The sequence below is a fragment of the Scophthalmus maximus genome, chromosome 20 (genome assembly GCF_022379125.1).
Source record: "Scophthalmus maximus strain ysfricsl-2021 chromosome 20, ASM2237912v1, whole genome shotgun sequence".
NCBI lineage: Eukaryota > Metazoa > Chordata > Actinopteri > Pleuronectiformes > Scophthalmidae > Scophthalmus > Scophthalmus maximus.
The window spans coordinates 9,965,262-9,991,998 of NC_061534.1; the positions used below are offsets into that span (position 1 = coordinate 9,965,262).

Consider the following 26,737-nt stretch of genomic DNA (forward strand, 5'->3'; position numbering starts at 1 on the left):
AAATGTCTCTACATTTTCCGTCTTTCCAAAACTTTGAATCATCCTTTTTCAGCATGACTGCCCTCTCATCGCCACGGGCCCTATGCCCTTCATCGCACGAGGTCATGGACCCTGATCCCGAACAATGGCCTCCTTTGTACGTGTGCTGTAGGAGAGTGACAAGGACTTGAAAGTTAGTCGACCTGGACTCCCGAGGAGACACAGTCGCTCTGGAGTGTCCATTAGGGCCCGGTCCTGTGACGCCGCCAACTTTCATGTTGTGCTATTGTTACACCGCGCTCCCCTGAGAGGTAGACACAGAGTGGGTAATGAGGGGTAATTGGTCCGGGGTTAAGGATTATTAATTCCCTTGGTCAGGTGTCAGCCAGTTTTCATACCTGGCTGGCTGGGTAGACAGGTAAGAGGGAGGGGAAGCGGGATGAAACATAAGACGCGGAAGACTGAACCCCGAGTGGAGCGCACATGCAGAAAGCATTCTTTTCTAACAAACGTACACATTGTACAACACCACTATTACATCAGGAATTATTTTTTCCCAGGATCATATCTTTCCAGAAACAAAGTTGAAAGGTCACCACAATCCTCCCCCTCCAACCACTGCCGCTAGATTGAGATTGATAGCTGTCCCCATCCCTCCTACCTCCGCTTCAGCTTGACTGACTAATCTGAATACCTCTCCATCCATCCCTTCATTCTAACCGGGCAATTTTGGACACTGATTATCTTGCAACCTGTGTGTGCACGACAGTAAATGCAGGGGCTGTCTGGTAATTGACCAGGCAAAGGCTGAGACGCCTGCCGTGTAATTGAGCGGGGGCTGAGGGGCTCTCGCAAGACTGAAAGGGTCCGAGGTTCGCTATTGCCCATTAGACCTGGCGGGGGGTCTCCTGTGCCTGTGGACTCTACCGTGAGGCCCACACCGTGCCTAGCACTTCAATGCAGGACTGACACCTTTCAGTGGTGGAGACTGGGGGAAGAGGTTTACACAGAAACAGCTGCTGTCCTACAGAGTGGGATGGCTGATATAATATGGATCTTTCTAAAATGTACAGAGGACAAACGGCAAAATATAAACGCCTAATAACGTGCTAATCACAAACACGTCCTTGTCATCTCTGAAATGGCTTTGGCATGTACCATGAACTCTGTAAAGGAAGGTCCTCAAAAGTTTCCTAAGAAGGTTTGAATTCCTTTTAGGTGTTCAGAAAAGCCTCTCAATGTTATAATCCAGTAAAGCCTTAAGAGCATCCTCATGGTCACATGTTTACTTACACTGACAAATGCTCTTTATTCGGGAGACTGGGGAAAACAGAGAATCCTGCTCATCCATATCAGGTTTATTTATTTTTCAAAAGCTGTAATAATCAATTACACAGCACTCGGTCTTTGTCTACAAAATCCTTCTGCCTCTTTCCTCTGTTCTCAAACCCTGCATGCGTCCTGATGCTGTGAGCAGTGAGATATACATTTATGGCCAATTAGTTTTCCTTCCATCTGACTTGTGCCATTTGAGCTCAGAAAATGGCCCCATCACTTCCGCGGCAGTGGCTCTCAGTGAGCCGCCGTGTTCAATTTCGCACTATGCCAAACTCCTGCACCGGTCCTGCTTCATCTGCATGTTATAAATAAGATACAGTGACGTTGTCGCTGCCCAGAGATCCTCATGGGGGAGGTGACCAAGAGTTAAACAGGCAGGGACTAATAAATAGGCAGATAGCCAAAGACATGACCAATTAATTACTAACCAATTCATATTGACAAGGAGCATTGTGTGTCACAATAGTGTCTCCATGGAAACTGATGATAAGTGATCATTGTGTGCTGTAATGAATAAAGACAAGGAATGAGGAAGCGAACAAAAAACACGATTCACACTATTTTATTTCTATAGCAAATCATTGTAAATATCTAACTTCCATCACTGACCTACTGATACTAAGAACCAGACAAATTCAGGGAATAAAATTCTGAATTCTTCAAATTTCTAACTTTAACCAAAGAAACCTCACGTTTGGCTTCAAGAGTCTGGCGTGCTGATGCTAATATAACCAGGAGTAGAAATTAAGATAAAGGGTTGAAAATGGAGGTCTAAACCTACTACTGCTTAAGACACAGTGGAAAGAAGAGGGCGTAAAGAAAATAAAAGGTTTGCAGGGCAGCAACTGTTACTTTTTGGTGCTGGAGAAACCCTGCAGGCGATGGTGTTCCCTCAACCTGTGGAGAAGAACAAGAAGGGGAAAAGAATAAGAGGTGAGTGCTATATGTAAATATATACAGTACGGATATATTGACTCTTTTATCCAGACACATCTTATCGGCAAAGGGCTCTAACCTGACAGCATTAATCCGAATGAATCCAGAGGCATCGCATGGGTCGTAGTCTCCTTGCACGTCCATGCTGGAGTGAAAAGAGAAGTGAAAAAAGAGGTCAACAGAGACCCAATCATCAAATTTGAGGTCGGAGGAAAACATCATTCGAGAAGAGCAAGGCAAGACCTGAAGAAGCACAGTTGCAGGTTACCCTGGCAACAAAATGATTGAAATGTTTGGAGACATGGAGCCTGATCTGCTACCGGAATAACTGGATCATTGATAATCTGCTCTTTTGAAACGACGTTCCTATCGATTTTCCTTTGAATGCTCTTCTTTAGCATTGTTAGTCCTGAATAATAAAGAATCAATACTGGAGAATGACAACAGGCTTGTGTGCAAAAGTACACAAAAGATGCACTTTAAAACAATCCCATCATATCAACTGTGAGCTAAGTTTTTAATCTGGTGTTTTCTGTCTTCTGTCCCAGTCTATCCACTTATTTTTCCTTCTGAAACAGAAGTAAATCTATAACTTGTGCCGGCGCCTGTGCGGCGTTGTTTAGGCAGCCGTCTCTTCTTAGTGTGTGCGAGTGTCTCACAAAGAGTGTCCGTGTGCTGTGTAATTACAGCAGTTTCTACCTGCAGTGCTTAATACACTCCCTCCTTCTCTTCCCTTGCAAAAAACACCCAAACACCAAATGGGCCGCATGCACTCATTCTTCAAGAGCACTTAGCAAAAGAGGAAATTGCCAACAAATGATAGGATAAACACTGTAAAAAGAAAGAACGACAACTAAACCATCAACTCTCAATACAAGGCTCCCTACCCGACACCTGAACATGATTGAATGGCTTCAAAGAATAGGGCACTCTGAGCGTGTGTGTGTGTGTGTGCGTGTGTGTATGTGAGCATGTGTTATTTTGTGTATTTCTTTAAGAAACCCTGCAGTCTAATTGAGAGTGGAGCCAGTGGACAGTGAGCAGGGTGACATTTCTGTCTCCGATGGGTGCGGTGACAGGCTGTATTACTACTGTGTTAATGACGCCGTTTACTGTTGCCCGTGGAGAGACAACAGGATGCCAGTGGGGTTTTTATGCCTCATGCGGCCTGTGTGTGTGTGTGTGTGTGTGTGTGTGTGTGTGTGTGTGTGTGTGTATTTGTGTGTGTGTGTGTGTGTAGCTTTTTCAGGTAGTTGAAAATAAGCGTGAGTGTGTGTGTTTGTAAGACTGTTGCTTCCAGAATTATCACTGTTCAGGCACATGTAAATGTATCTAGCACTGAACACATTGTGTCTATTTGATCTCAGTTAAATTTTTGATGATTAAATTACATCGGATAAATACAGATGTTGCATGAAGCGCTGATCAGAATTAATACTGTGAACAAGAATTTCTCCTGCGTTCAGCCTTCGAGCAATACAGTTCTAAATGCGTGGATCAGGGATTTACTTTCTTTCGAAAATGCAAAATGACTAAAACGGGAAATATATTATATTATTATATTAAATATATATTTCTTTAAAGGTCTACTTGTGGGAAACTGTTGAATAAGAACTATTTACATGGACATAATTATTCTGAATATTTTAAATATAAATAACTAAGATAAATGCCATCCCACACTGCTACGCATAGACAGATACTTCAAGTGCAGATATCAGCAGGAATTATCACTTTCATTTCACCTGCTTTGCAAAGATTGATCTTGGGTTTTTAAAAATCAATACTGGAAAATTCATTAATTGAAAAATCTTCTTTTTTTTCCTATCCAACCCCAATCATTTTTCATTTATTAAAGGTTCCAAAAATCCTGTACTAGTAAGGCTCCAGGTAGTTATTTATGCCAACCATGAGGAGCCAATCACAGCAGGGTCTACTCCATCAACACGGTGCAAAGTTGTGTCGAGTGCGGTCGAGAAGGATGTTTTTTTTGTTCGGGCCGGTTGTAACGGGCTCCTTTATGGGGGAATCTCTGCGGCCATCTGTCCGTGGGCCCCGAGGACTTTATCGTGCTGCAACACTACACCTCTGCCACACTCGTGTGACGTCCGAGCAGGGACATATGTCTCAGAAAAGGTTAAAGTTTTGAAATGAGAACAAGAGCCTCCATCAGTGAGAGTTCCTGAGCACCTGGCTGTTTGAGTGACCGATGAGCCGCAGCTTATCTCCAGTGACTCAGCAGTTGTGTGTTTTGCTGAAAACAAAAAACACTAGGATACTCATAAAAAGGCTGAGAAAAAGTGACAGGCTAATACAATAAAGGTTAGAATGGCTGCATGAAAGCACAGTCTGAGTACAGTATCATCTCTATTTATCCCTCTCTCTCTCTCTCTCGCTCGCTCCCAAATGAGAGTGAGGAACTGAATGGCCGACTGTGTGAGGCTCCTCTCCTCGTCTCTTGTCTTTCTGACCCGCTTAACTAGCATGACACCCCGGTGCTTTACTCGCACAAGCCCAGTGGAGTCACCTCTCTCCTCTGGAGACAACTGGTGTGCGTGTGTGTGTGTGTGTGTGTGTGTATGTGTGTGTGTGACACTGAAGTGGAGATGGAGAGGCATATGGAGGGGTTTCACACTGGTCAGTGCTGAGCCTGCCCAGAGGGCATGAGGGGTCAGCCTCCTGAACAAACCCACTGTTACCACGGCTAAGAGGGCATGGGGGGGTTGGAGTAGAAGGGGTTAGGGTCGGAGGGAGGAGGGGGGTGTTGCCCTCCAGGAACTGAGCCTGACATTTCTCTGATGTCTTTGTGAGGCAGGGTCGGTTTAATATGTTGATGTGGAGGCTGAACCGGTGGACATGTGGAATAGCTGCACTGTGCCCAGAGCAGCCAAACACAGCTGTCAAGGAAGAACAAGCACACACTTTGATTCACTGACAAATGGCTGCTTACGCACACGCGAACACACACACACACACACACACACACACACACACACACACACACACACACACACACACACACACACACACACACACACACACACACACACACACACACACACACACACACACACACACACACACACACACACACACACACACACACACACTTTCCACCTTACCTGACCAACTCCTCGTTGTACAGGGACTTCGGCGACTCTCGTCCCAGGATATAGACCTGACCCTTGAAGACGGACAGACGTACTTTGCCCTCAACGTTCTCCTGGGACTTGGTTATGCAGTGTCGCACAAAGTCACACTCCGGACTATACCAGAAGCCTGATGCAAAGGAAAACGGAAATATATTAGGACATAATATAATATATTTAATATATAAATAATGAAAAACCGTAGCTGTAAAGGTTTGTCGAAAAACAAGGTTTTAGTTTTGGTTTCATCTTAACACAAGGGCGAGACAAACCCCAGGTGAACTGTAAATGATTTGTTGCCTAATGTTGCACAAAAAAAGAGATAATCTGGTTAATATTTGTTTTCATATATATTTATATTGCTCACAATATTGGACAATGGTAAAACACAATATATAGGGCTGAGCGAGTGAAGAAAGAAGCTCCTCCTTTGCAGACACTCCACATTAAGAGCAGGGTCTGTGTGATGAACACCGTTCCCTCTCATGAGATATGTGTCTGTCTGGGCTTTGGTCTCATCTCTGTTCCAGGTGAAGTTCATAAACCCCCTTTTTCTTTCCTCCCATGCCGCAGACCTGTCCCATCGGTCTCTGAGACAGATGGGGCGAAGGAATACGTCTGTGTTTGTTCAGAGGTCAGGCCCGCCCTACTCAGCAGGGGTCCTCCTCTCATCAGTGGTTGACCTCCACCTCTCCGCCGGGCCATGTTCAAAGACACAATCCTCCCATGCTTCTATTACCTCTGATTTGGCAGTCGCACAACGGCCCCATTTCAGTTCAGAGTGAATTTGAATTTGTGTCGTTCTCCGTGTGTGTTCTGTTTGTGTGTCATTGTGACACTGAAGTGCCTCCGTGTCGCTGTAAGATTTGAGCTTCATTCATTTTATTATCGATTTATCAATTCATTATTTGGTTCATTTGATTCAAAGACTGATTTTTCATTTTTCCAGATACAAAACAATGATGATTGGAAATTGCTTATTTCAAAGTCAGTGGTCAAAATAATGTGCTTATACCTGATTAATGACATCATTGATCAATTTTTGTTCTTACGATTTACATAGATTTTTTTCTTCCATTGACTAAGCAATTAATTGACAAATAATACAGGAGTGGCTGTTGTTTATTATTGCCCGCCGCATCAGTACTCCTGCAAATTGCTCAGTATTAATGCAAAATAGATGCAGGATTGTTAACATAAGCCCCATCACCAGCCGTCTGTTATCTCTCTGCAGAATTATTAATGATTTAAACCAACAATGGGTTTAATCTCTGCTCTGCTTCTGAAGGGAGCACCTTTGTGTGTGTGTGTGTGTGTGTGTGTGTGTGTGTGTGTGTGTGTGTGTGTGTGTGTGTGTGTGTGTGTTTGTGCGTTCGCTTCCTGTCTCTGGAGGGTATAACTGAAGTGGCCTAGTATTTGGTCTCTAATGGCTCTGATCCTATTATGTGGATGAAGGTGCAGGGGACTGGAGACTGGAGCAGAAGGGAGGATTAAGACACCTGAGCCAAGAAAAGCTCACGCACACACATGCAAACATACTTAACATATACAGGAGCATATGTACGCATGTTCACGTCGCTCTTATGTAAGCTGCTCAAGGACAGTTCTGACATAAACTACCACCAGTGGGCCAACCATGCAACTTCGGAAAATACTGGATTACTGTGAATATTGTTAACAATTCAAAGGCGAACATATATTATACATGTGCCTGTGAAAACTGAGATTGTAATAACGCCGTACCTGTCTTTAAAAATAACAAGTCAATACAAACACACACGCACATATATATGTATAGAATAAGTGAAATAATTCAAAGATTATGTATTTTAAAAACTTACCATTATACACAAGTTCAGAGAACTTAATACCCAGTCCCTGCTTGATCCGCCGAACCTCTTTGTCCATGGTAAAGGTCTCGATATCGAGGTGAGCCTGTAACAGGATGGTGCCGCCTGGGGTTTCATAAATCCCTGACACACACAGCAACAACAACAACAACAACAACAAAATCAACAAAACAAATGAAGATTTGCACAAAACACAACATCAGACTAAGAATTTGAAGATGACTTAACAGATCAGTAAAGATTAAGCTTTACCAGCCTGAATAATCTCAAATACTCAACACAGTATCTTGTTCTTGTCATTACTTCATATAGTCTATTAAATTTTTTGAGATGAGAATGATGGCAACGTTAATCCAAAAAATATTATATATAATTTCCTTCAATTAAAACCTAAATTTTACCACAACCAGTGGCACCATCATCCTCATTCTCATCATCATCAGGGGCTATTCATAGGAACATTACCTACAAGCCATGTTTATCTGAACTAACTACAAGCGAACAGCTCTATTAGCCATCAGCCGGCTGACTGACAGGCCTTCACAGTGCTCACAAAACCTGGATGAGCCTGGCCTGGGTAAATGACAGGGTAGGAGGACCCTGCCAGCCTGGCGCCAGGACCAGGGCTCTCGCTACCCTGCAATTTACCCCCTCTGGACAGGGAGGGAGCGGTGCTGGGGGAGAAAAGATGAGGTAGATGACGGGAAAAATGAAGCTGTCACTCAAATGTCAGCTAAAACAAAAAAAAAGGGGGGGGGGGGGGTGCTCCAAGACAGATCTGACAACATAAATAGGAGGTTTATCGATAATATTCATGTTTTCAGAGTTCTTTGAAAAACTGTCAGTGCCGTTTCCCCCCATCCAACACGTGCGTTCTTCACATCAACTGTCAATTGGCAGATTGTCCATAAAGTTTTCTGGATTTTTAATCTGGTTGATCAGTGGAGCTAAAAACCTCCGCCCCCCCAAAAAAACCCCTCAAACATGGTTCCTGATCTGAAAATGGAGAAGCAATCGCTTTGTGCCCGTGGCCAAAAATTGAGCTTAGCAATGCTGCTAATTGTCTAAAGCCTCAAAAGGCTGCCACCTGAGCCAGCACGGCTTGTGGCTTTTTCCGATCCAGGGCCACCGAGGGCACGTAGGGACATTTCCGCTGCCTCCATCAGATAAACGAGTTAAAACTGCCCTCCAACACAACTTGGCTTAAGTGCTCCAAAGGAGAGCCCCAGCTTAGCAGAGAGGAGCAACAATGAAATGCTATCTGGGTAAGCTCCAACAGTGGCGGTTTAGTAAAGCTTAAAGAGACAACACCCCCTGTGGTTTTCGAGGTTTTAATCTTCTGTACAGTTACTGCAGGTATGCTAACCCTGCTGCCGGCCTGCAGGGGTTCAGGTCAGGAATAAATTCACCCTGTGCCGATCCCCCACAACCTCCGGGGCGAGCTGCTAGTCCGGCATAAACAGGCGACGCGTAAATAAATGCGGATTGTTGGATTTGACTGGAATCAACAAGAGAATATATTAAAAATCGCGGCACTGTTTTTTTTTTTTTTCAGGGGGCCACAATCCTGGAGTTTGACAGCGCCAGGAACTGGACGGAGCCATTCTCATCATTGAAAGGATGCTTCCGGTAGGTTCCCCTTCTCCGCTTGCGCCATCACCTGCGCACAGGTCAGAGGGCGGACAGCGCTGTTGACAGGCGGGGAAACGTCAGTGCGCCACACAGGCTGTCCAATGTTTTGTGGCACGGTGACAACATTCTTGACAATCCATTTCAATCCCCCTCCGCCTCCCCGACCCCACACAAATAAATATGACCCGACACAAATAAGTATGACATGTCACCGTTCAATTCCCTCCCATCATCTATTGTGCTAACATGACTGCCATTCCGGAGGGGACCAGCAAGTGCACTCGACGGTAGTTATTCAACCACTTGGACACCTCGTGCTCCACCTCCTCCTACGGCTTCGGCGGAGGAAAAAGCTCTGATCTTTTGTTCAGCCAAAGGGAGAGAAAAGTGGGCTTCCCATTTTCCAATTTCTACCTGCCAAGTTGCGCCACAGCTACAGACTGTTGGCAAGTCAATTTGCCAATCATAGCACATAGTGTCGCGGGGGGATGAGGAGAGTGTGTGTGTGTGTGTCCTTGTGCATGCGAGTGTGTGTGCAGCTCGCCGGCCTTGCATATTTGCTGTGCTTACATATGTAGTAACCTCACAAAAGGAGCTTATCAACTTGCCTGTTGATACCAGAGACAAAGAGGGAAAGACGTCCCTGCACAACTCCAACGTGTGCACATTTGATTGACATGATTGTATTTGTGTTTATCCAGTCGTCTCGTTCACGGGTGTGTTTTCAGTACACGTGCGTGCGTGCATAAGTGAATGGAAGTGACTTCAGTATCTGTGATTCCAGGTGAACCAGAGGGAAAACGTTTCCTTTGAGGAGAGTGTGTTTTTGCCATCCAGCCCACTTTTATGGAAGCGGAATAGTGTGACACTTAAAGCACTCAAGTAAAATAACTGCAAATTGCATGAAAGCCGCAGCGCGCTGAAAGGAAAAGGGTTTGAATAGATGCAGAATCAAAATACTGAAAATATGTCCATCTCACTGCATTTACAGTGTCCGACTTAATTGGCACAAATAGAAGAAAAAAGAAGTCATAACCAAGACAGATAAAAATCAAATATCATTTTGAATCCCTTACCTCTGGATTTCATTCCAATGAAACGGTTCTCGACGATGTCAATCCGGCCGACACCGTGCTTTCCTCTGAGAGACAGACAGTAAGAGCCAGACACAACTTTCAGAGGACGCTATATATTAGTTTATCCAACATAAGTCTTCAAAAGTAAATATAAAAACAAAAAACATAACACGCTACAACATTTCTTCTGATATCTCCACATCACTGGTAATCTCAGCATTAGAAGTAGCTGTGACATCTTCTACAAACAGCCTGTTTCCATCGTATCTCCTCCAACATAAAATTTTGAATGACAAAGCTGAGAGACTATTTTAGTTTCCCCTGACAATGTTTTCCTGGCATAAGGTTAGAATCACTAATGTTACAAACAAATCTACGATTGCATGTACTGAACGAGCAGCAGTAACTTAACTAGATGCCACATAAACTCTAAATTTGGTGACAGTGTCTAAACATAACGGCAATAAATAAAAAAAGAATAGAGAAATGACTTGAGAAAACATCCTCAAGGGTAACATCCCGCTCAAAGATAAAAAGTGATAGAGGAAATTGATTTTCCTTTGCTGTCAGTCGACTCAGCTTAATAAAATCAAATCCAGTTTATTTATAAGGCCCATTTTAAACTACCAGAGTTGACCTATATAAGTGCTGTACAATAAATAAAACAAAGAGAGGTACGACGAAAAAAATACCTTAAGATAGAATAAAATATAATAAAACAAGAGAATAAAAAGCAACTTGGCCTGAGAGAACATGGGGGTCTTTAGTCTGTGGAGGTGGGGACACTTCATTGTTAAAGTTCAACTGTTCCAAAGCAAACTCCATTTTTTTTGAACAGTTGGAAAGCAAAGGGGGAGACGGAGTGGAGGAGACACGTGAGGGAAAAATTGTGATGGGATTTTATCTCGGGCCGGCTGCGACAGATACACACGTCCTGCAGAGGAGGGGAACTTAACCACTGCTCCACCTCTGGGGACACTTACACACCGTTCTGATAGAGAGGCTTCCCTGCATTAGACACCTAACATACAGTATCATACATGGAAATTACTTTTCTTTCTTCTTTGATAATTCTTTATAGACATGAGTATAAGCCACAGAAAAAAATGCTTACCCAATCTCATTAAGGAGTGAGAAGATCTCCAGTGGTATGTCCTTGGATGTCCCTTCGTTCACATTGGTCACCTTGACAGGGACGCCTGCGGGGAGAGAAGGTTGATTTCTTTTAATTATATCACACCAGGACTCAAACCCTTAACTTTATCTTGGAAATTTAAACGCGATTTCGCGATTTGACAATTCATTTCCATGTTTGAGACAGAAAGAACAGAACCAGCGAATTCATTTTGGATTTAGCTTCGCGATTAATTCAATTAAACCTTTTAAGAATTCTAGTTCATTGACAGTTTGGGGAAACCTTTTTATTTTTTTTAAACTAATGGGCAATTATTCTAACCGAGAAAAAAAACAACTGTCCCTAAAAAAAAGAAAGAACCAGCATAGTGTTCAAAAATCTGTGTACAAGTGTAAATGATCTCAGTCACTGAAATCCCTAGTCGTCAGATAAAAGTGGAACCCGTCACAAAGGGAGGTGGTGAGAAGGGCTAATAAATTCAAAGGCCCTGCTCATCTGAAGGCTGTGAAATCGTGGGCAGGCCTTTACCTAATTCAATTACACACGCGGCTTTGTTACCCCTGCTCTCTTTAGCGGAGAGGTTTTTTTTGCGCCACTGAGAGTTCTCCGCGTTACTGCGCATGTGCCAAAGACACTTGCAGATTCATTACCCATCACACACTTCACACACACACACACACACACACACACACACACAGTTTTTTCTTTAAAGACACCCACGCTCACTCCGCACACTTCCTCTCCAAAAGCCACTTAAACCAAGTACACATCAATCACTGTCATGGACCTGCTTATTCGTGGCCTTCAATGGGCAACGCAGGCCAAAGGTGGAGGCAGCAAACAAACAAGTGTCCGCGCGGCTGTGTGTCCGAGTGTGTGTGCGCGCTGAGAAAGGAATATAGCCATTTGTATAATCTCCTTATATTCCCTTCTCCCTCCGTCCAGCATTCAGCGCAATTACATACTTCAGCATGCTTGCAGTTGTCAGTCAAGCAGCTTTGAAGAGAAGGGCAGCACTCGCGGCCGCCTTTCACCCGGTGTTTACAAATCCCAGTTGGGAATGACACGTGAAGGACTTGACAAATTTTCCTAGACAAGGGCTTTGTTGAGGGGCCCATTCTCATATCGCGGGAATCCTGGTGGCTCCCATGGAAGGAGAGAAAGTACCTCTCAGCGCAGGAGAGATCAGCGTGGATGGTGCATTATGAAAACGGCACCCCCACCCAGATAATAATTAGATTAAAAGTTCAAATAAATTACGGTAGGGTCTGAACGTGGGAGTGAAGGGGCTGGCCTTTCGTCGCCGCGCTCGCTCTTTTGCCTCGCTCGCTCCATCATGCGGGTTCTATCATTCCACCGAGGGGTCTTTTTTTCCCCCTTTCTTCAGTTTTTTTCGCAGCCTAACAGTGCAGACAATGGGAGCGCAGACACAGTTGTAGGAAAAATTACTGCTTTACATTTTTCCTCTCTGTCTCTTTTTCCTCTCCACTTCTTTGGCATGAAAGGAGGGAGGGATGGTTTTTTTCTTCTCTCTCCTTAAAAAGGGAGAGGAATGGGGAATGGAGTGTTTGACGGGGGAAAAGGTTCCTGTCGTTAAATATTCTTTTTTAATCAGTGAGAAAACTTTGGTGAGAAAGGCAGGGATGAAAAGGTGGGAGGGGGAATGAAATGAAACATTCTTGTGCTGATCTTGTGCTCAGAGGGAGGAGTAGGCTCGGGCCTTTGTGTGGACAACTAAAACATCTTTTGTCAGAGGGTGCTCAATAAAGGCAAAGAATATGTGTGAAAATGGAGCGCCGGCCTGCAATGAACCTGCAAATCCAGACTAGGCTTTTACCACCGCGTCACGTTTCGACAAAAGCATACCTCATCTGGAGCCGAAGTGACACCAAGCTACTTGTTTTGTAGTTAAACATTTTCTTTTGGGAAACTGGTAAAGTGATGGTGACACCACCTCAACGCAGATGCACGTCAGCTACTGAGCAGACTTGAAAAAATGCCCTTTTTTTTGGACAAACACCTTGGGCAGCATTGACTTTAACGATGTCGACCAAATCTTCCAGCAACTCTCTGAACTCCTCATACGGCTCATAAAGCTGTCAGTCGGGTCAACGTGATCAGAGGAGTTAGTGTCTAGGCAGGCAATTGATGTTTGTGATCTTCAGCCACCACTGGTGACCGGGGATGAAGGGACATCTGTGCCGTTTGCCCCGGGCTGGGATGTTTCTTGCCATTTTCACTTTGTGCAAACACATGACACTTTCCACTATTCAGCCCGGCCCTCGTGGCGATATATCTAATGATTCTCTGGCCCCTCAGGGCTCGGTGTATTATCTGGACTTAATGCTTCCGGCCTGCTTGTGTGTGTGTGTGTGTGTGTGTGTGTGTGTGTGTGTGTGTGTGTGTGTGTGTGTGTGTGTGTGTGTGTGTGTGTGCCCTCAGGCCAAACGTGGCAGCTTTGGACTAAGTTATGCTGTGAGGGTTTAAGGATAAGTCTGGGTGGTCAGGAATGGTGATAAAGTGCAGCCGGGTCAACATTAGAGCTGTAGCCCTGTGGCTATGAGCATCAATGTTAAGTAACACGAAGAGGCGCGAGACTAGAACGGACTAAACTATGCTCTTTTTTTCCAGTGTGTTTTCAGAAACCAGTTCTGGAGATTTTCTTTTGTTAATTGAAAATGTTGATTTAGTTTGAATTTAATCTTGACATAATTCAAGCTCAAATGAAAAGACCAGTTTGCATTCCTCATTCTCAGTCGTAAAATTCAAAATCCATTTCACAAATATAACGGAATAGCCAAATTATTAACCAGATGTTTTTCTTTGTTAAGAATATAGCAAATATACATAAATAAATTTGACAGAATTGCAAATAAATCCAAGGAACAATTATCACTCATTTGAAAAGTGAAGACAAATGATTAACATCAGTTTTGAACGTACAAAAACAACATTACACATGTTTTTCTCCATCAGAGATTCGCTTTTAGAGGTCGTGACATTTAAAAGCAAATGCAGCTTGACAGAGGAAATCAACAGGTGACAACAAGTGCACCAACCGTTTCTGAACTGTATCTCCAGTACATCAGGGGTGTTGGGAGAATCTTGTGGGTTCTTGGTCATCAGGTACAGGTCATGCGGAGCAGGGTTCTGAAAGGAAAACACACACATACACTGACTTTCTCCATTTCACACACTTTATTCAACTTGATGAAGGACCAGGACTTTCTGAGACCTCATCAGGGAGCAGCGCAGCCAATGTGGAGACTATTGTGTGTGGTGATAACGGACCACTCGAGACACGGCGGAGAGAAGAAAAGAGGAGACGGAGGCAACTGAAAAAGCCATCAGGAGTTGAGTGAAGACAAAAAGAAAAGAAAAAAATCAATATTCCATTTTTCTCCTCTATTTGGTCTCATTTTCCCTGCGCGGCCCTTCACCACAGGGGGACGGCAGGGGAAAGTGGTATGCAGCGAGAAGGAGAGTGGGAAAGGGCAAAAGACAGAAATGACTCACATCCCCAAGAAAAGTGAACACTTGACAAGTGAAAACACACCTGATACTATGACAGAAAATATCTGAGCAACATTAAGTCCTCTCTGTAAAAAAACCCCCCTCTGATTTGCCTTTTCCATCCCGTGTCTGTGGTTCTTCTCTACCTGTGTTTACCTCCTGTAATCTTTTACAGCTTTGATATTCCGAGGGAAGATTTCTCCTCTATTTTTACTTTCAAATGAATAATATATTTGCTGGGCAAAGTGGGCGTCATACAACAAAGCCTGTAAGTCAACACCTTAAATCCACTGAAGTTGTCCTGGGTGACAGACATTTGATGTTTTTCCAGCTGGTGGGAGCCGGGAGCGATTTCAGTAAGTCGCGGCAGGGACCTCAAAGAGCGCGGCCGCCTGACGTGTCCGCCCAGCGATGTGCCCCTCCAACAATTATATAGCGTTAGACAAGACGATGGCCAATGTCTCCTGAGCTGAAGCAAATTGCAGGGGGACTATGCAAAATAACTACTGTGTGCATTTAAATGGAAAGCTTTACCAGACTCTAAATCATCATACAATAACTAATCGGCATCCGCTCGCCGCCTGTCAGAGAGGAGAAAACGAGCAGCGCAATCGCTTTCCTTCCTTTTAACTAAACACCGAAATTGACTGAGCAGGCGTCCGTCTTCCCTCTCTTTTATTTTCTGCCTCAGAGCCCTGAAAGATGCCAAATGAGAGTGAACAGGAGAGGGGTGAAATGACTCCCCCTAAAAAAGCCTTTTGATACATCTCTTGGGGAGGGGGGGGGGGGGGGGGGGGAGACGGAGTGAATTTTAAATACCGGGAGAACGAGAAAGACTTTGCTTCCTGAGGTGTTATATGCCGCTCGTAAACAAACGGTTGTCTTTTTCAACCTTCAAATAAAACAAAGTGCAGCACACGAGAGCCGACAGCGGTTCGTAGATGGTTGGTTTCTAACTTTCACGGAAGCGTAACGCAAGTGTCTATATATTTTATTTTTCGGTGATGGCATGTAACGCAGCCATTGAACAAGCAGCTGCAGATTAAAGTAATATATTTTTGCCGCACTATGATTTAAAAGAAGGTATCAAAGCACGACAATTTCCACCTGATCAATTAAAATCATATTTTTAAAAATGCATACAAATTCATGCCACTGGCTGGGTAATGCTTAGAAACTCATGCATGCTCAAACTTTATAGTCTGTGGCTACAAAGGAAAAAAAAGGAAAAGTGAGGGAATATGCCAGTTTCCAGTGAGCAAGAGCTCAATGCATTTCAATTCAAACCCCCTGCAGGTGGACCTGTCCCAAAGCCACGGCCCTGAAAGAGAGCGAAAGGTAGAGATGGAGAAGGCGATGGTGGTGGGGAGGGGGCAGGAGGTATTGGTGGGAAATGGGGCGTGAAGCGCACCATCATGTAGCACAGAGCAGCTCCTTTGGCAGTCTTTGCTTCTTCCATATTGTTGTGCTAAACACGGCCCATACAGCAAAGGAGGAGGCTGACGCATGAACTTAAAGCAAGTAAATTTCTATCTTTCCACATATTAGTTGCCTCATTGGTTTTCAATCGAAGCCAACAGAGCCAAAAAAAAAAGAAAAAGGCAGAGGTGGCAGGAGGGAGAGGGGGGATGGACGGGAAGGGAAGGGAGAGTTGAGAGGGAGATAGAGGAGAAAAGGATGGTAAAAACATCTTTGGCCCAATGGGTTGGAAATGACGCTTAAATCACCATGTTTCAAGTCTGTCCTGTTCTTTAAGATGCAAACATGGTAAAATTGAGACGAGAATAAAACGATACACACCTGATGTGCCGGAGAGATATTTATATTCTTAACACCCAGGATTGTTATGGTTAATTGTTAAACCCCGCAGGTAAAGATGAATGACAATAGGCTTTTATACATGGAAGCAAAGCTCGAGCGATTGCCAAGACGGACGCAGGGGAGCATCCGCTAAGTATTGCAGGTCAGACCAATCAGACCCGAGGGCAGCGAAAGGCACATGACAAACGCTGACCTCTCCGCTTCAAAGCACACATTCTCATGCATACAACACACAACCTACAACACCACTTCCTTCCCCTACAGGCAGTCCGTTCATCCATCTTTCGGGGCAGCCATGCGACCGGCAGAAAACAAGTTTTCATTTCCTCCAGGTGAGCGGAGGGCTTGGCATTACGCTCCCTTCAGTCCCGGTCAACACAAGCAGCGGCCCCCACCGGCCCGAGGATCAAAGAACAGAGTGGGCCCGGGGAAGCTCCCTAATAGAGGCTATAATTAAGACAGGGGTGATGTTTTAATGACACAGGACGAGTGTCGGGCGGCCTCGGGGCGAGTGCCGACTGCTCATGTGTGGAGGGACGAAGAGAGAGAAGACAGTGGGGGAACTGGAGGGTGCAGAGACCTCAAATGACAATTGACATGTTGCTAAACCAATATGATGAATGCAACAACATGATAAATGTAGCATTCTGTCAGGGAAAATATGTGAACGCCTAACTAGCGTGGTTGAAATCTTTTATGATATGATTTATAAAAAATTCCATCGCAATTAGGGCTTCAACTAATCCTTGGTCTCATCGATTAATCTGTCAATTATTGATTAACTAGTTATTTGGGCTGAAGAATGTGCGAGTCCCAAGGAGCAAAGAAAATAGGAAATATTCAAATTTAAGAAGCTGTAATCAGAGATTTTTTTCATAAAAAACGTCTTAAACCGATTATTCGATTATCAAAGTAGCAGGTGATTCATTTAGTAGTTAAGTAAATAAGTAGCTATTTACTTATTAATTAATTGATTAATTGTTGCAGCTCTAATTGCAATTCTGGCATGTAATCGTGATGTAAAATATTTTTGGCAAAAAACAAAAACAAAAAAACAAAACAAAACAAAGCAAAAACAAAAAAACTAAAATGTGAAATCCTGTAAATCCAATATTGCCATAACATAGTTTACTTTATTATTTTGTTAAGGGACAGCCTTGACAATCTCTGATAATATCTCTGAATGAATTGTATGGAAATATCTACATCTTCATGTCGTCACATCCTGATGCCAACAAATCCAAAATGTGACGTGAGATTTGATTAGATCAACTTGAACATTGCCTCACTGCAGCCATTAGTTGAATTCTATCACTATCAAATTTGAGTGTTTAGACATGATAACATCTCACTGAGGTTGCTCCCTGGGAGCATGTCTCCACATACAGGTTAACGCCACCGAATGGTAATGAGTTAAAAAAAAAAAAAAGTCACCAAGCCATTGTGTGTGTGGGGTTTGGGGTTATCAGGAAGGATACAGTGTTAATCATAGAGTAACCTGAACTCTGCCGACTCTTATCTACGAGAAGAACATATGAGCGACCATTTGCACATTTCCTAATCTGACTGTGTTGAGCAGAAGAGGGGCCATTGTACCACAGGTGGGGGGGAGTCGGGGTCCCACCCCGAGCCTTCGGGGCTGTAACCGGAGGAGAGAAAGAGGCTGACACGGAGAGGAGATACTCAGAACAAGATGACCTCTTTCAGATGACCTTCGAGGTGGATCATAATCTGACATGTTGGCTTGAGCGTTCGGGTGAGAAAGTCACTTTGTTGTCACTCACTTTTTGTTTTGTCGGCCAATTTATATTTATATACATTTCAAGCTTTTAGTGGCATTTACACTACTGCTTACTCTACAAATTACACCAATATTGTGTTGTTGTCGTTGTTGTTTTGATGTTTACTTTGCCCCTCATTATCAAGCACACTGCTGTGGCTACTGAAAATTCATTCATTATCGCAGCTTATCCAAAGTTCAAAATATCTTTTTGTGCGCCCGGGGGGGAATGTATTCAGCGCTGTGGACCCCTGCAACCATAAATATTTCATTGTGTTTAGTGCCATTGATTGATTCAATATTGTAAATGGTGCAACACAAAACCCCCTGAATGAAAGCAGTTGCACAATACAGTCATCATACATCGCTATGCTATTGAGCCAATTGGTCTCATTCTTTTCAAAACATTTCTCCACAGGCCAGCGACTGACGAGGCAGCGGAGGGGTGGGAAAGGGACAGAGAGGGAGAGAGTGAGAGAGATAGAGGTCTGTGAGTTACAGTGGCCCTGCCCCTGCATCTCCACCGCAGCCGCGCGGGACCCCTCGCCTCCCCGCGATACCCTTTCCATTGGGGACTCATCTGTCTGGCGCACTGTCTTTGTACTTTACTGTTACTGGTGACATTTTGGTGTCACGGTGTCACGGTGAAATGGCTCCCCTCCCACGTCGCAGCCCGCGGCGGCACAACTAGTGAAACAATAAGGTCCCGAGGAGTTGGGGCTGGAACCCAGGAGGCCCCAGCTGGGCGCAACGCCCTAACCCTTCCCCCTCCCTGTCTCCCATGAAATTGTGAATTAGTCGAAGCGTTGCTGACGACAAGTCAGTGTCTGTGTGTCCCGGGCTATTCCCAGGGCCTGGCGAAGACCCGGGGTAAGGAGAGACACAGAAACAGACACAGCGACCAAGGGATAGGAGCGTTGAAGGTCACCGGGGGCAACCTGTATGTACTGCATTGACCTCTGACCTCGGCAGAGATCAGACTCTGTCCCACCCATGGCACTGTGGGAGAATGAGTCATCTCCACTGGGGCTGGCATGGGTCAGCAGAAGAGACAGCAGGTTTACTGCCATGTTATTTTTATTGTCACTTGAAAAGAAATGTAATATTTTCTCCCTGTCTGTTCTCGTGGAAATGACAGCAAACATTGTATGTGCATGAGAGGAGACTATGTACAGTGACCGATGTTAAACTGTACTAATTTAAAATCGGTTTCTGTGTCGATTAAGAAATTATTGTAAATACAATTGTTTCAAGATGTCAAGGTGACCGTGACCGTTCAGATGTCTGCGTCGGACCTCGAGAACATTTTAGCTAAATTCTCCAGGTGATCATTTTTTGTTCACCTGTACAAATGTTTTTACAGGTTATTGAATAATGGTGGCAGTGATAACGACTGCGAATAAACCACTTTGAGTCTCAACTAAGTTTGTATTTAACCATTGATTCTTTGTAACAGTGTTGATTGCATGGACCCCTCTGCAAAGAAAAAAGGAGGAACAGGTCTTACCATGGGATTCTCAAGGATACCGGACTCGTAGCTGTTTAGAAACAAAGATAAGACAATTAACATGCTTTTGAATTTCTAACTGAACAAGAAAAAGCAATTGAAACAGAACTAAAGAAGGTATGCCACACTATTCCTTCCCACCTGATATGCATGAGGTTGGCGTCCATGCTCCAAGGGGCCCGCGGAGTCACAGGCACAGGGATGCCATGTTTCTACAGTGTGACACAGAAAGCGGCTGTTATGACGCATATACATTTGCCCGTAGTCTCACTGCACCTGCATGATGCGGGAGAGGCTTTAAACCAGAGCTAAACTAGTCTGTGGACAAAGTTGTGAACACAGGGGGGAATCCAGCAAAAACAATTTCCAGCAGCTGGTTTATGACACACTGTGTAACCAAACCAAAACAGGCCTGCTCCTCCACACCGATTGTCTCTCAATCAATAAGAAAGAGGTTTGTTGTTCAAAGGAGAGGGCTGCAATTTCCTGTTGTTGTTTTTTTAGATTGCATGATGCATGACAAGTTCTCCACGAACCAGCTATAGAGGGAGGTGTTGACTGAAACGTCATGACCACCCTCTAGTGGGCAAAGCTCCTCTTGACTGCCGTCTGAGGGGACCAGGTGAACGCACACTCAGGGAATGTGTTGTCTCAGTAAAATATATCTGTGAATTGGTACATTAAACAGTAAATGTAATCATGGGTTTGACATTCAAATACAGGTAGAGAGTAAGGAAGTGATAGTAGATTATAATGTATTCTACATGATAACCAACCAATGTGATTTGAGTGAGAAATTAGGTGTAACAGCAGCACAAGAGACAGATAAAGATACAAAAGTGTCTGAACTGAGAATGAAAATAAAAAATAGGAGAACAGCGAGAGCTACGCCATGTATCAAAATCAAATACAAGTTGATGCACATATAGAGTAGATACAAAATAAGTACTGGGGATTATTTGTTAAACTGAAACATGAAAGCCAAATGAGGTTTCTGTTACTTAATGTGTCCTTATTTTCTCAAATTTTATACATCAAAGGATGGATTTGTGTATCCCCCCCCCCCCCCCCCCCCCCCCCATTACTCCACTGATGCCTGTTACCTCTGCATATTCCATCAGGTCCGTTCTCCCCCGGAAGCGATTGTAGAACTCGGGGATCCTCCACGGTGCGATGATCTTAAAACGGCACCGACAGAGACGAGAGAGTGAGCACGTTGTCTTCGCTGCTGCAGCAGCATCCATGGGACGCAGCGTCAAACTTAAACACGGGTAGTTAACTCACCTTAACCTCGGGGTACAGGGCGTAGTTTGTGAGCTCAAAACGGATCTGGTCGTTGCCCTGAAAAAACACAGCGCAGGTCGCTAGTTGAGGTGCCGAGTGTGAGGTAAGTCAATGTCAATGGTTTAAGATTAAGTAAGATAAAGTGTTCATGGTGGTGGTAATGGATGGGTCTGTATAACTTCATGATGTGGTGTTTGTCTCCATCTACAGGCAAGAAATGGACCTCAGCCTTTAAACAGGAGGCCTGACAGTCTTAGTTCCCTAAATTCAAAGTGGAGATAATACAAGGTGAAAGAAATGCAATGGTTTTCAATAGTAAACTGTATATTCAAGAAATATATAATCAATATATGATTTCTTCTGAATCCAGTCATTACATGGAATCCACTATTTTCAGCTCAAAAGTGCATGACATTTGACTTTGAGGACCTTGTTTGCAGACTGACAGAGATATTTCACTTATTACACGAAAAAATTATTATTCTGGCCAAAGCTTGCCCTGACTGTAGGGCCTCTGCATGGGCCTCTCAGAAAGAAGAATGAGACGGCATGTTCTTTTGTTCCACAGACAAAGAGGGGCCACTGAACTCAGTCTCCTAGGGTCCTTCACTTTTTCGAGTCTGCCCCCCGAACCCAACCAAAAGTAAACAAGTTAATTTAAACAGACTTCCCGCTGATGTTTCAAACAACCAAAGCCACGAAGCAGAGCTAGTGTTGGAGCAGCGAACTCTGCAAAGGGAAACCAGGCAACAAGTGATCTCTGCTGCAACGCTGAAGCCAGGCAGCTGACTGGACTCAAAAAGCAGCACATCAGGCCCCTTCCTCCTCCTCCTCCTCCTCCTCCTCTACCTCCTCCACCTTGGTGGACTTTAATATAACTGGGCCCTAAAGCATAGCAAAACACAGCTAGGATACATGTCTGCGGAGATTCTCATTCATCCAGGTCCTAGTTATCCACGAATCAGGAGCAGCTGGACCTTGTCGTAATTTCTTGAAGACGTTTCACCTTCTCATCCAGATTCAACACCCTCGTGGAAAAAAAAAGCACAGTTTTGTTCAACATTAGGGTGAGTCAATGTTTGTTCCATCCATATATTTGTAATACATCCAGGAGAAGGTAACCAATCCCTCTTTTAACCTGTTGCCTTCATCCTACATGAATTGGCCTTAATGAGTCCCAGCGGCCATCTTTGATTGCACAATCTCTCCATCTATGATGACATGGCAGGAAACACACACTTTGTCTGTGTGTGTCTGTGTGTGTGTGGGTGCGTTTCCTATATCTAGTTAAATGTAGGAAACGCATAATGTTTGTTTTTCCTTTTCTTTATCTTTCAAATATACACCTCTGAATACACCCTCCAGTCTATTTAATGTTCCACAGAAAGGAATAGTGTCAACCCCAAATCCATAGTTAGCATTTCTAATGAGACTGAATAAGAGCACTGGATATCTTTCCCCAGCTGCAGTGTCCCAGAGGAACTCAAATATTAAAGTTATTATTTAATATTATTATGATTTCAGATAGGCAATAATTGAGACACCATTAAACTTCCGAATGTCCAACATTATCAAAGAGATGAGATGTTTGATTCATTTAAGTGTAATTAATTGAGAAATTCGAACTAAACTATGTTTTGAACTTCAAGAGCACATTAGGCATGAAACTGACTAATCCAACGACCTTTTTCCAGTTATACGAAAACACATTAGAATATGTTTATTTATCGTACAAAATTAATTGTTAAATTGGAGAATGTTTTGCTGTTTAGCGGCTACATTTTTTAAACCAACATCAAGCCACAACAACAAGCTCACTTTTTTTTATTAGCTTACCAACATATCAAGAGTGTAAAATATATTGGCTGTTTTTCCACTATTTGCTGGCACATGCTAATCAAACAGGCATCTGGCAGTCGGCCTCCACAGCGCAAAAAACAGATATGCATTTCCATGTTAGGCTGCAGATGATTCATGCCACGTGAGGAAGTGCAAGCAACAGAGATGATGACATCTGCTTCAGATTAACAGGAAACCTCTGCACATGATATAATAAAGAGTTTTAGATGAGGGAGGAGGGAAATGTCTCCAGGGACAGTAGATCTCTGACCCACTGTTGCAGTTTGGTTAAAAAAAGGTTAATGTTCAACCCTGAAAAAACACATGGCCTAAATCCTAATGTTCAGACTATGGACAGTGGCCTAAGTTCGATCTAACTGGATCTTAGTTGTGTGTTATTACCCCAAGCCTGTCTTTTCTGTCCCACCTCTACAATAACGCCTTTTTTCGGCTAACCCTAACCCTAAAGTAAATATTCAGAAAAGGCAGATAAATAGATATATGTGAAGGTCCAGGCCCCTATTTAAGACTTATTGTCCTGTGTCTGGTTTACCTTTCCTGTGGCACCATGGGAGACAAACTGGGCGCCCTCCCTGCGTGCGATTTCAACCTGTCGGCGGGCAATGCAGGGCCGCGCTATTGCGGTGCCCAGCAGGTACCGGTCTTCATACACGGCGTTGGCCTGAACGGCGGGCCAGATGAAGTCCTCCACAAACTCCGCACGCAGGTCCTCAATAAAAACCTGCAGAGGAACAGAAGTCAGGATACAGACCAGAGCTTTATGTTATTAGGTCATTGATTCGCTGCATCTGTGGGTCATTTATGTGTAAGAAATATTTCTAATTGTCTCTCCCCTGTGGCAAAAGATAACTGATGATTGTTTGCCACAAAAAAGGGCTTTGTTTCATAAGCATGCGATATGAATGCTTAAAAATAAAACAACTATTATTTTTGATTACAGTATGCTATGACTTTATCCTAAGAGACTGGAAATGTTTCACTACCATTTAATGGTAAGCACATAGAGAAGATTATAAAAAGACTTCATGATCTATGTATATTTGACAGTCTGCGACCAAAACGTTTACGTTGACGAGCTACTGTTTGTAGCAGGAAAAATCAAACCCAGAGATAAATAATGAACAAAGATGAAAAAAAGTGGCAAAGTAAATTTGGTATCTGTAAAAAACACCACCTTGTTTCTGAAATGAAAGCCAGAGGCTGAAAATCTGTACCGGCCAGTATCCGCCTGACTCTCCTTAAGATGCCCCAAAGTTCTTAATAAGAAAAAATAAAAACATATTTATACCAAGATTATTTTTTTCCTCCGGCCAGGCAATTGATAAAGCAATCTGAGAAACATTTTTCTGCGTAGCAACATGAAGAATTACTGATAATGTCCTGACAATTAGATTCAAGCTTCTTAGGTCTGTTTCTCTCTCACATTCATCCACAGCAGCAATATATTTCATCACATTTCACTCGGTCTCTCACCTTCTTCGCTCCGAGGCTTTCGGCCTTTTTACGGGCGGCTTCAAAATCTTCATCTTGCCCAATGTTGGCCTAGAAAAACACACACGGAATTGCACATCAAAGTGACACCAAAAGAGCTGTGCAGTTACCTTGGTTGGTTTAGGGTCTCCTGTGGGAAAGAACATAACCCCCAGCATCAACTCAAAGGCACGTGCCTGTTATGTGTTAATTCTGACAATCCCCCCATCTTGTAATTCAGATCACGCAGGTTGATGAGATGTGACAACCTGCTCGCATAGCTGCCGGAGCTCTAGCTCTGAACACAAAATAAGGGCACATTTCCATTCTCCATAACAAATGCGTGATACTCATCTAGTAAACAAAGCTGACATGGTTCAATTTAAAAATACAGGGGACATGATGGTGCAGCTGGTGTCTTTTCTAAATAAATACAAACGAAAACATTGCAGCAAACCGGCTACAGTGAGTTATGTCTGTGGAATATCTTTGACAAGCTCAAGCAAGTGCATGGTTCCGTAAACACAAATAATATCGCGGATCGATGCCTGCCGTTCCTCTTCTCCTGCTCCCCCGCCGAGCCACAGCAAAGCACCTCGTATGCCAAAGCATTGAACTATAGACCGCCCCCCATCCCCCCACAGACAGGACCACTGAATGACCGGTCAGAAGACAAGGAAATGTGCCTGCTGTGCATTTCTGAAACTGCCCCTGGGCAAAAAGTAAATCCACCTAGATTTGCACAGGCATTATTAAGCCAAATCCTGTGGTTGAGAGTTGTCTGGTAGAGTAGCTCTAATTGCTTTGGGGGTTTTTTTAGGGGGCGGCCAAGCGCGGGCTCTGACATGCCTGTATGGCAAATTGCATCAGCCGCCTGGAAACAGTGAATTGTAAAACTTCCAAGATAAATGACACGCAAGAGCAGCTGGTTAGCAACACAAACTAAGGACACCTGTTGCACACACACACACACACACAGTGGTCCTGAGACCTCACCAAATACGTGATGACATCGTAGCCCTGTTCCTTCAGCCAAACCAGAATACAGGACGTGTCCAGTCCACCGCTGTAGGCCAGAACCACCGTGCCTTTAGACATGACGAGGGCCGTTCAGTCCAGCAGGAAGCGAAACCGCAGAGTGGCTGCAAGAGAAGAGTCAGTAGGGAGTTAAAATAGTCGCTATAACCTCCTGTAATATAATACAATCACACAAGCCTGTCTGATTTATGTACGTGGCTTAAAAATAACACTTTCATTCATTTCAAATGCATGGTAGCTTCACAATAGGGCCCAGGGCAGCAGGCAATTCATCGATCAGTTGATCACAAGAAATTCATTGATAATCTGATCATTTATTTAATCTAGCAAGTCAAAGTTTGTGGCCGATCCATCTTTTGTACATGTGAGCATTTGCTGTCTTTTTCATGGACAGAACAAGCAATTTGTTGATGTGACATGTGATGTGAACATGTGATGGCCATTTATCACCATATTCGGACACTTTAGAGAATAAATGGTGAGATGGTTGGAGGGCAGTTTAATCAGTGAAGCAAATATTCATTAACCGGAGCCTCTGTCCTGGTGCTGAGGTTTTCTCTCAGGGAGCAAAACGGACAACTAGTGTTATGAATCACTTCAAAATTCATTCTTTTTAAATCTTTTTTTTCTCTCCAAATGTTGCTGGTCAGTCAGGGATATTTCCAACCAAACAATCTCCACCATTATGTTGTTGTCACACCTTCGCTAAAATTACAAATCTAATACTTATATTTCAGCGAGAAATCTAAATCAGCATTAGCATCAGCAGCAATTCAGGCGACATAGAAACTGGGAGAAGTCGACACAATGAGCCATGATGATGGGTTCTACTTACCAGCGGGCGGGCGATGGATGAATGCGCGTTGCTCGGAGACGTCGTCGTCGTTGTTGTTGTTGTTGTTGTTGTTGTTGTTGTCGTCGGTGGATCGCAGGGGAGCGGATGAGAGCAGCAGCAGCAGCAGCAGCAGTATCAGCCGCTGGTGTGTCCGACCCGCGGTGGAGACTGTAACCGGTCCGACTGGTTGCGCTCACGTGACGTCATCAGTCCACGACACTCGCACCCACGTTGTGCTCGCAGACTCGCACTGAGCTCGCCGTTGCATCAGCAGTTCGTGTTATTTAAAGCGTAAATCATCCGCAGACAGACATGTAATGTGTATAGAAAAATGTTGAGATCGTGTGGAAGGGGGTGCTCTTGTGGAAATCCGCCAATTTGAACGGAAATGCTAACAGTGGCGTAGCAGAAGAATCTGTGCCGCCTCAGCGGGCCCCCCTTTTAATAAACTGGTTTCCTAGCAACATGATTAGCAACATATGTCCCCAGGCAGGGGGTAGAAATACAGACTGTATAGAAAAAGGGAAATGGTCA

At 43.9% G+C, this 26,737-nt stretch overlaps 1 protein-coding gene across 1 annotated transcript; it reads right to left on the reverse strand.

The window, feature by feature from the left end:
• Nucleotides 1-1,863: 1,863 nt before the first annotated feature.
• On the reverse strand, nt 1,864-26,639 carry ass1 (argininosuccinate synthase 1). The gene is made up of 15 exons (XM_035608670.2): nt 26,204-26,639; nt 25,327-25,472; nt 24,334-24,402; nt 23,393-23,581; nt 21,001-21,057; nt 20,820-20,894; nt 19,858-19,928; nt 19,717-19,747; nt 14,155-14,245; nt 11,075-11,159; nt 9,961-10,025; nt 7,244-7,375; nt 5,376-5,532; nt 2,333-2,398; nt 1,864-2,214 (listed from the first exon to the last, which is right to left on the reverse strand). The coding sequence occupies exons 2-15, from the start codon at nt 25,426-25,428 to the stop codon at nt 2,166-2,168; spliced, it is 1,239 nt and encodes a 412-aa protein (XP_035464563.1). The 5' UTR covers nt 25,429-25,472; nt 26,204-26,639; the 3' UTR covers nt 1,864-2,165.
• Nucleotides 26,640-26,737: the final 98 nt, after the last annotated feature.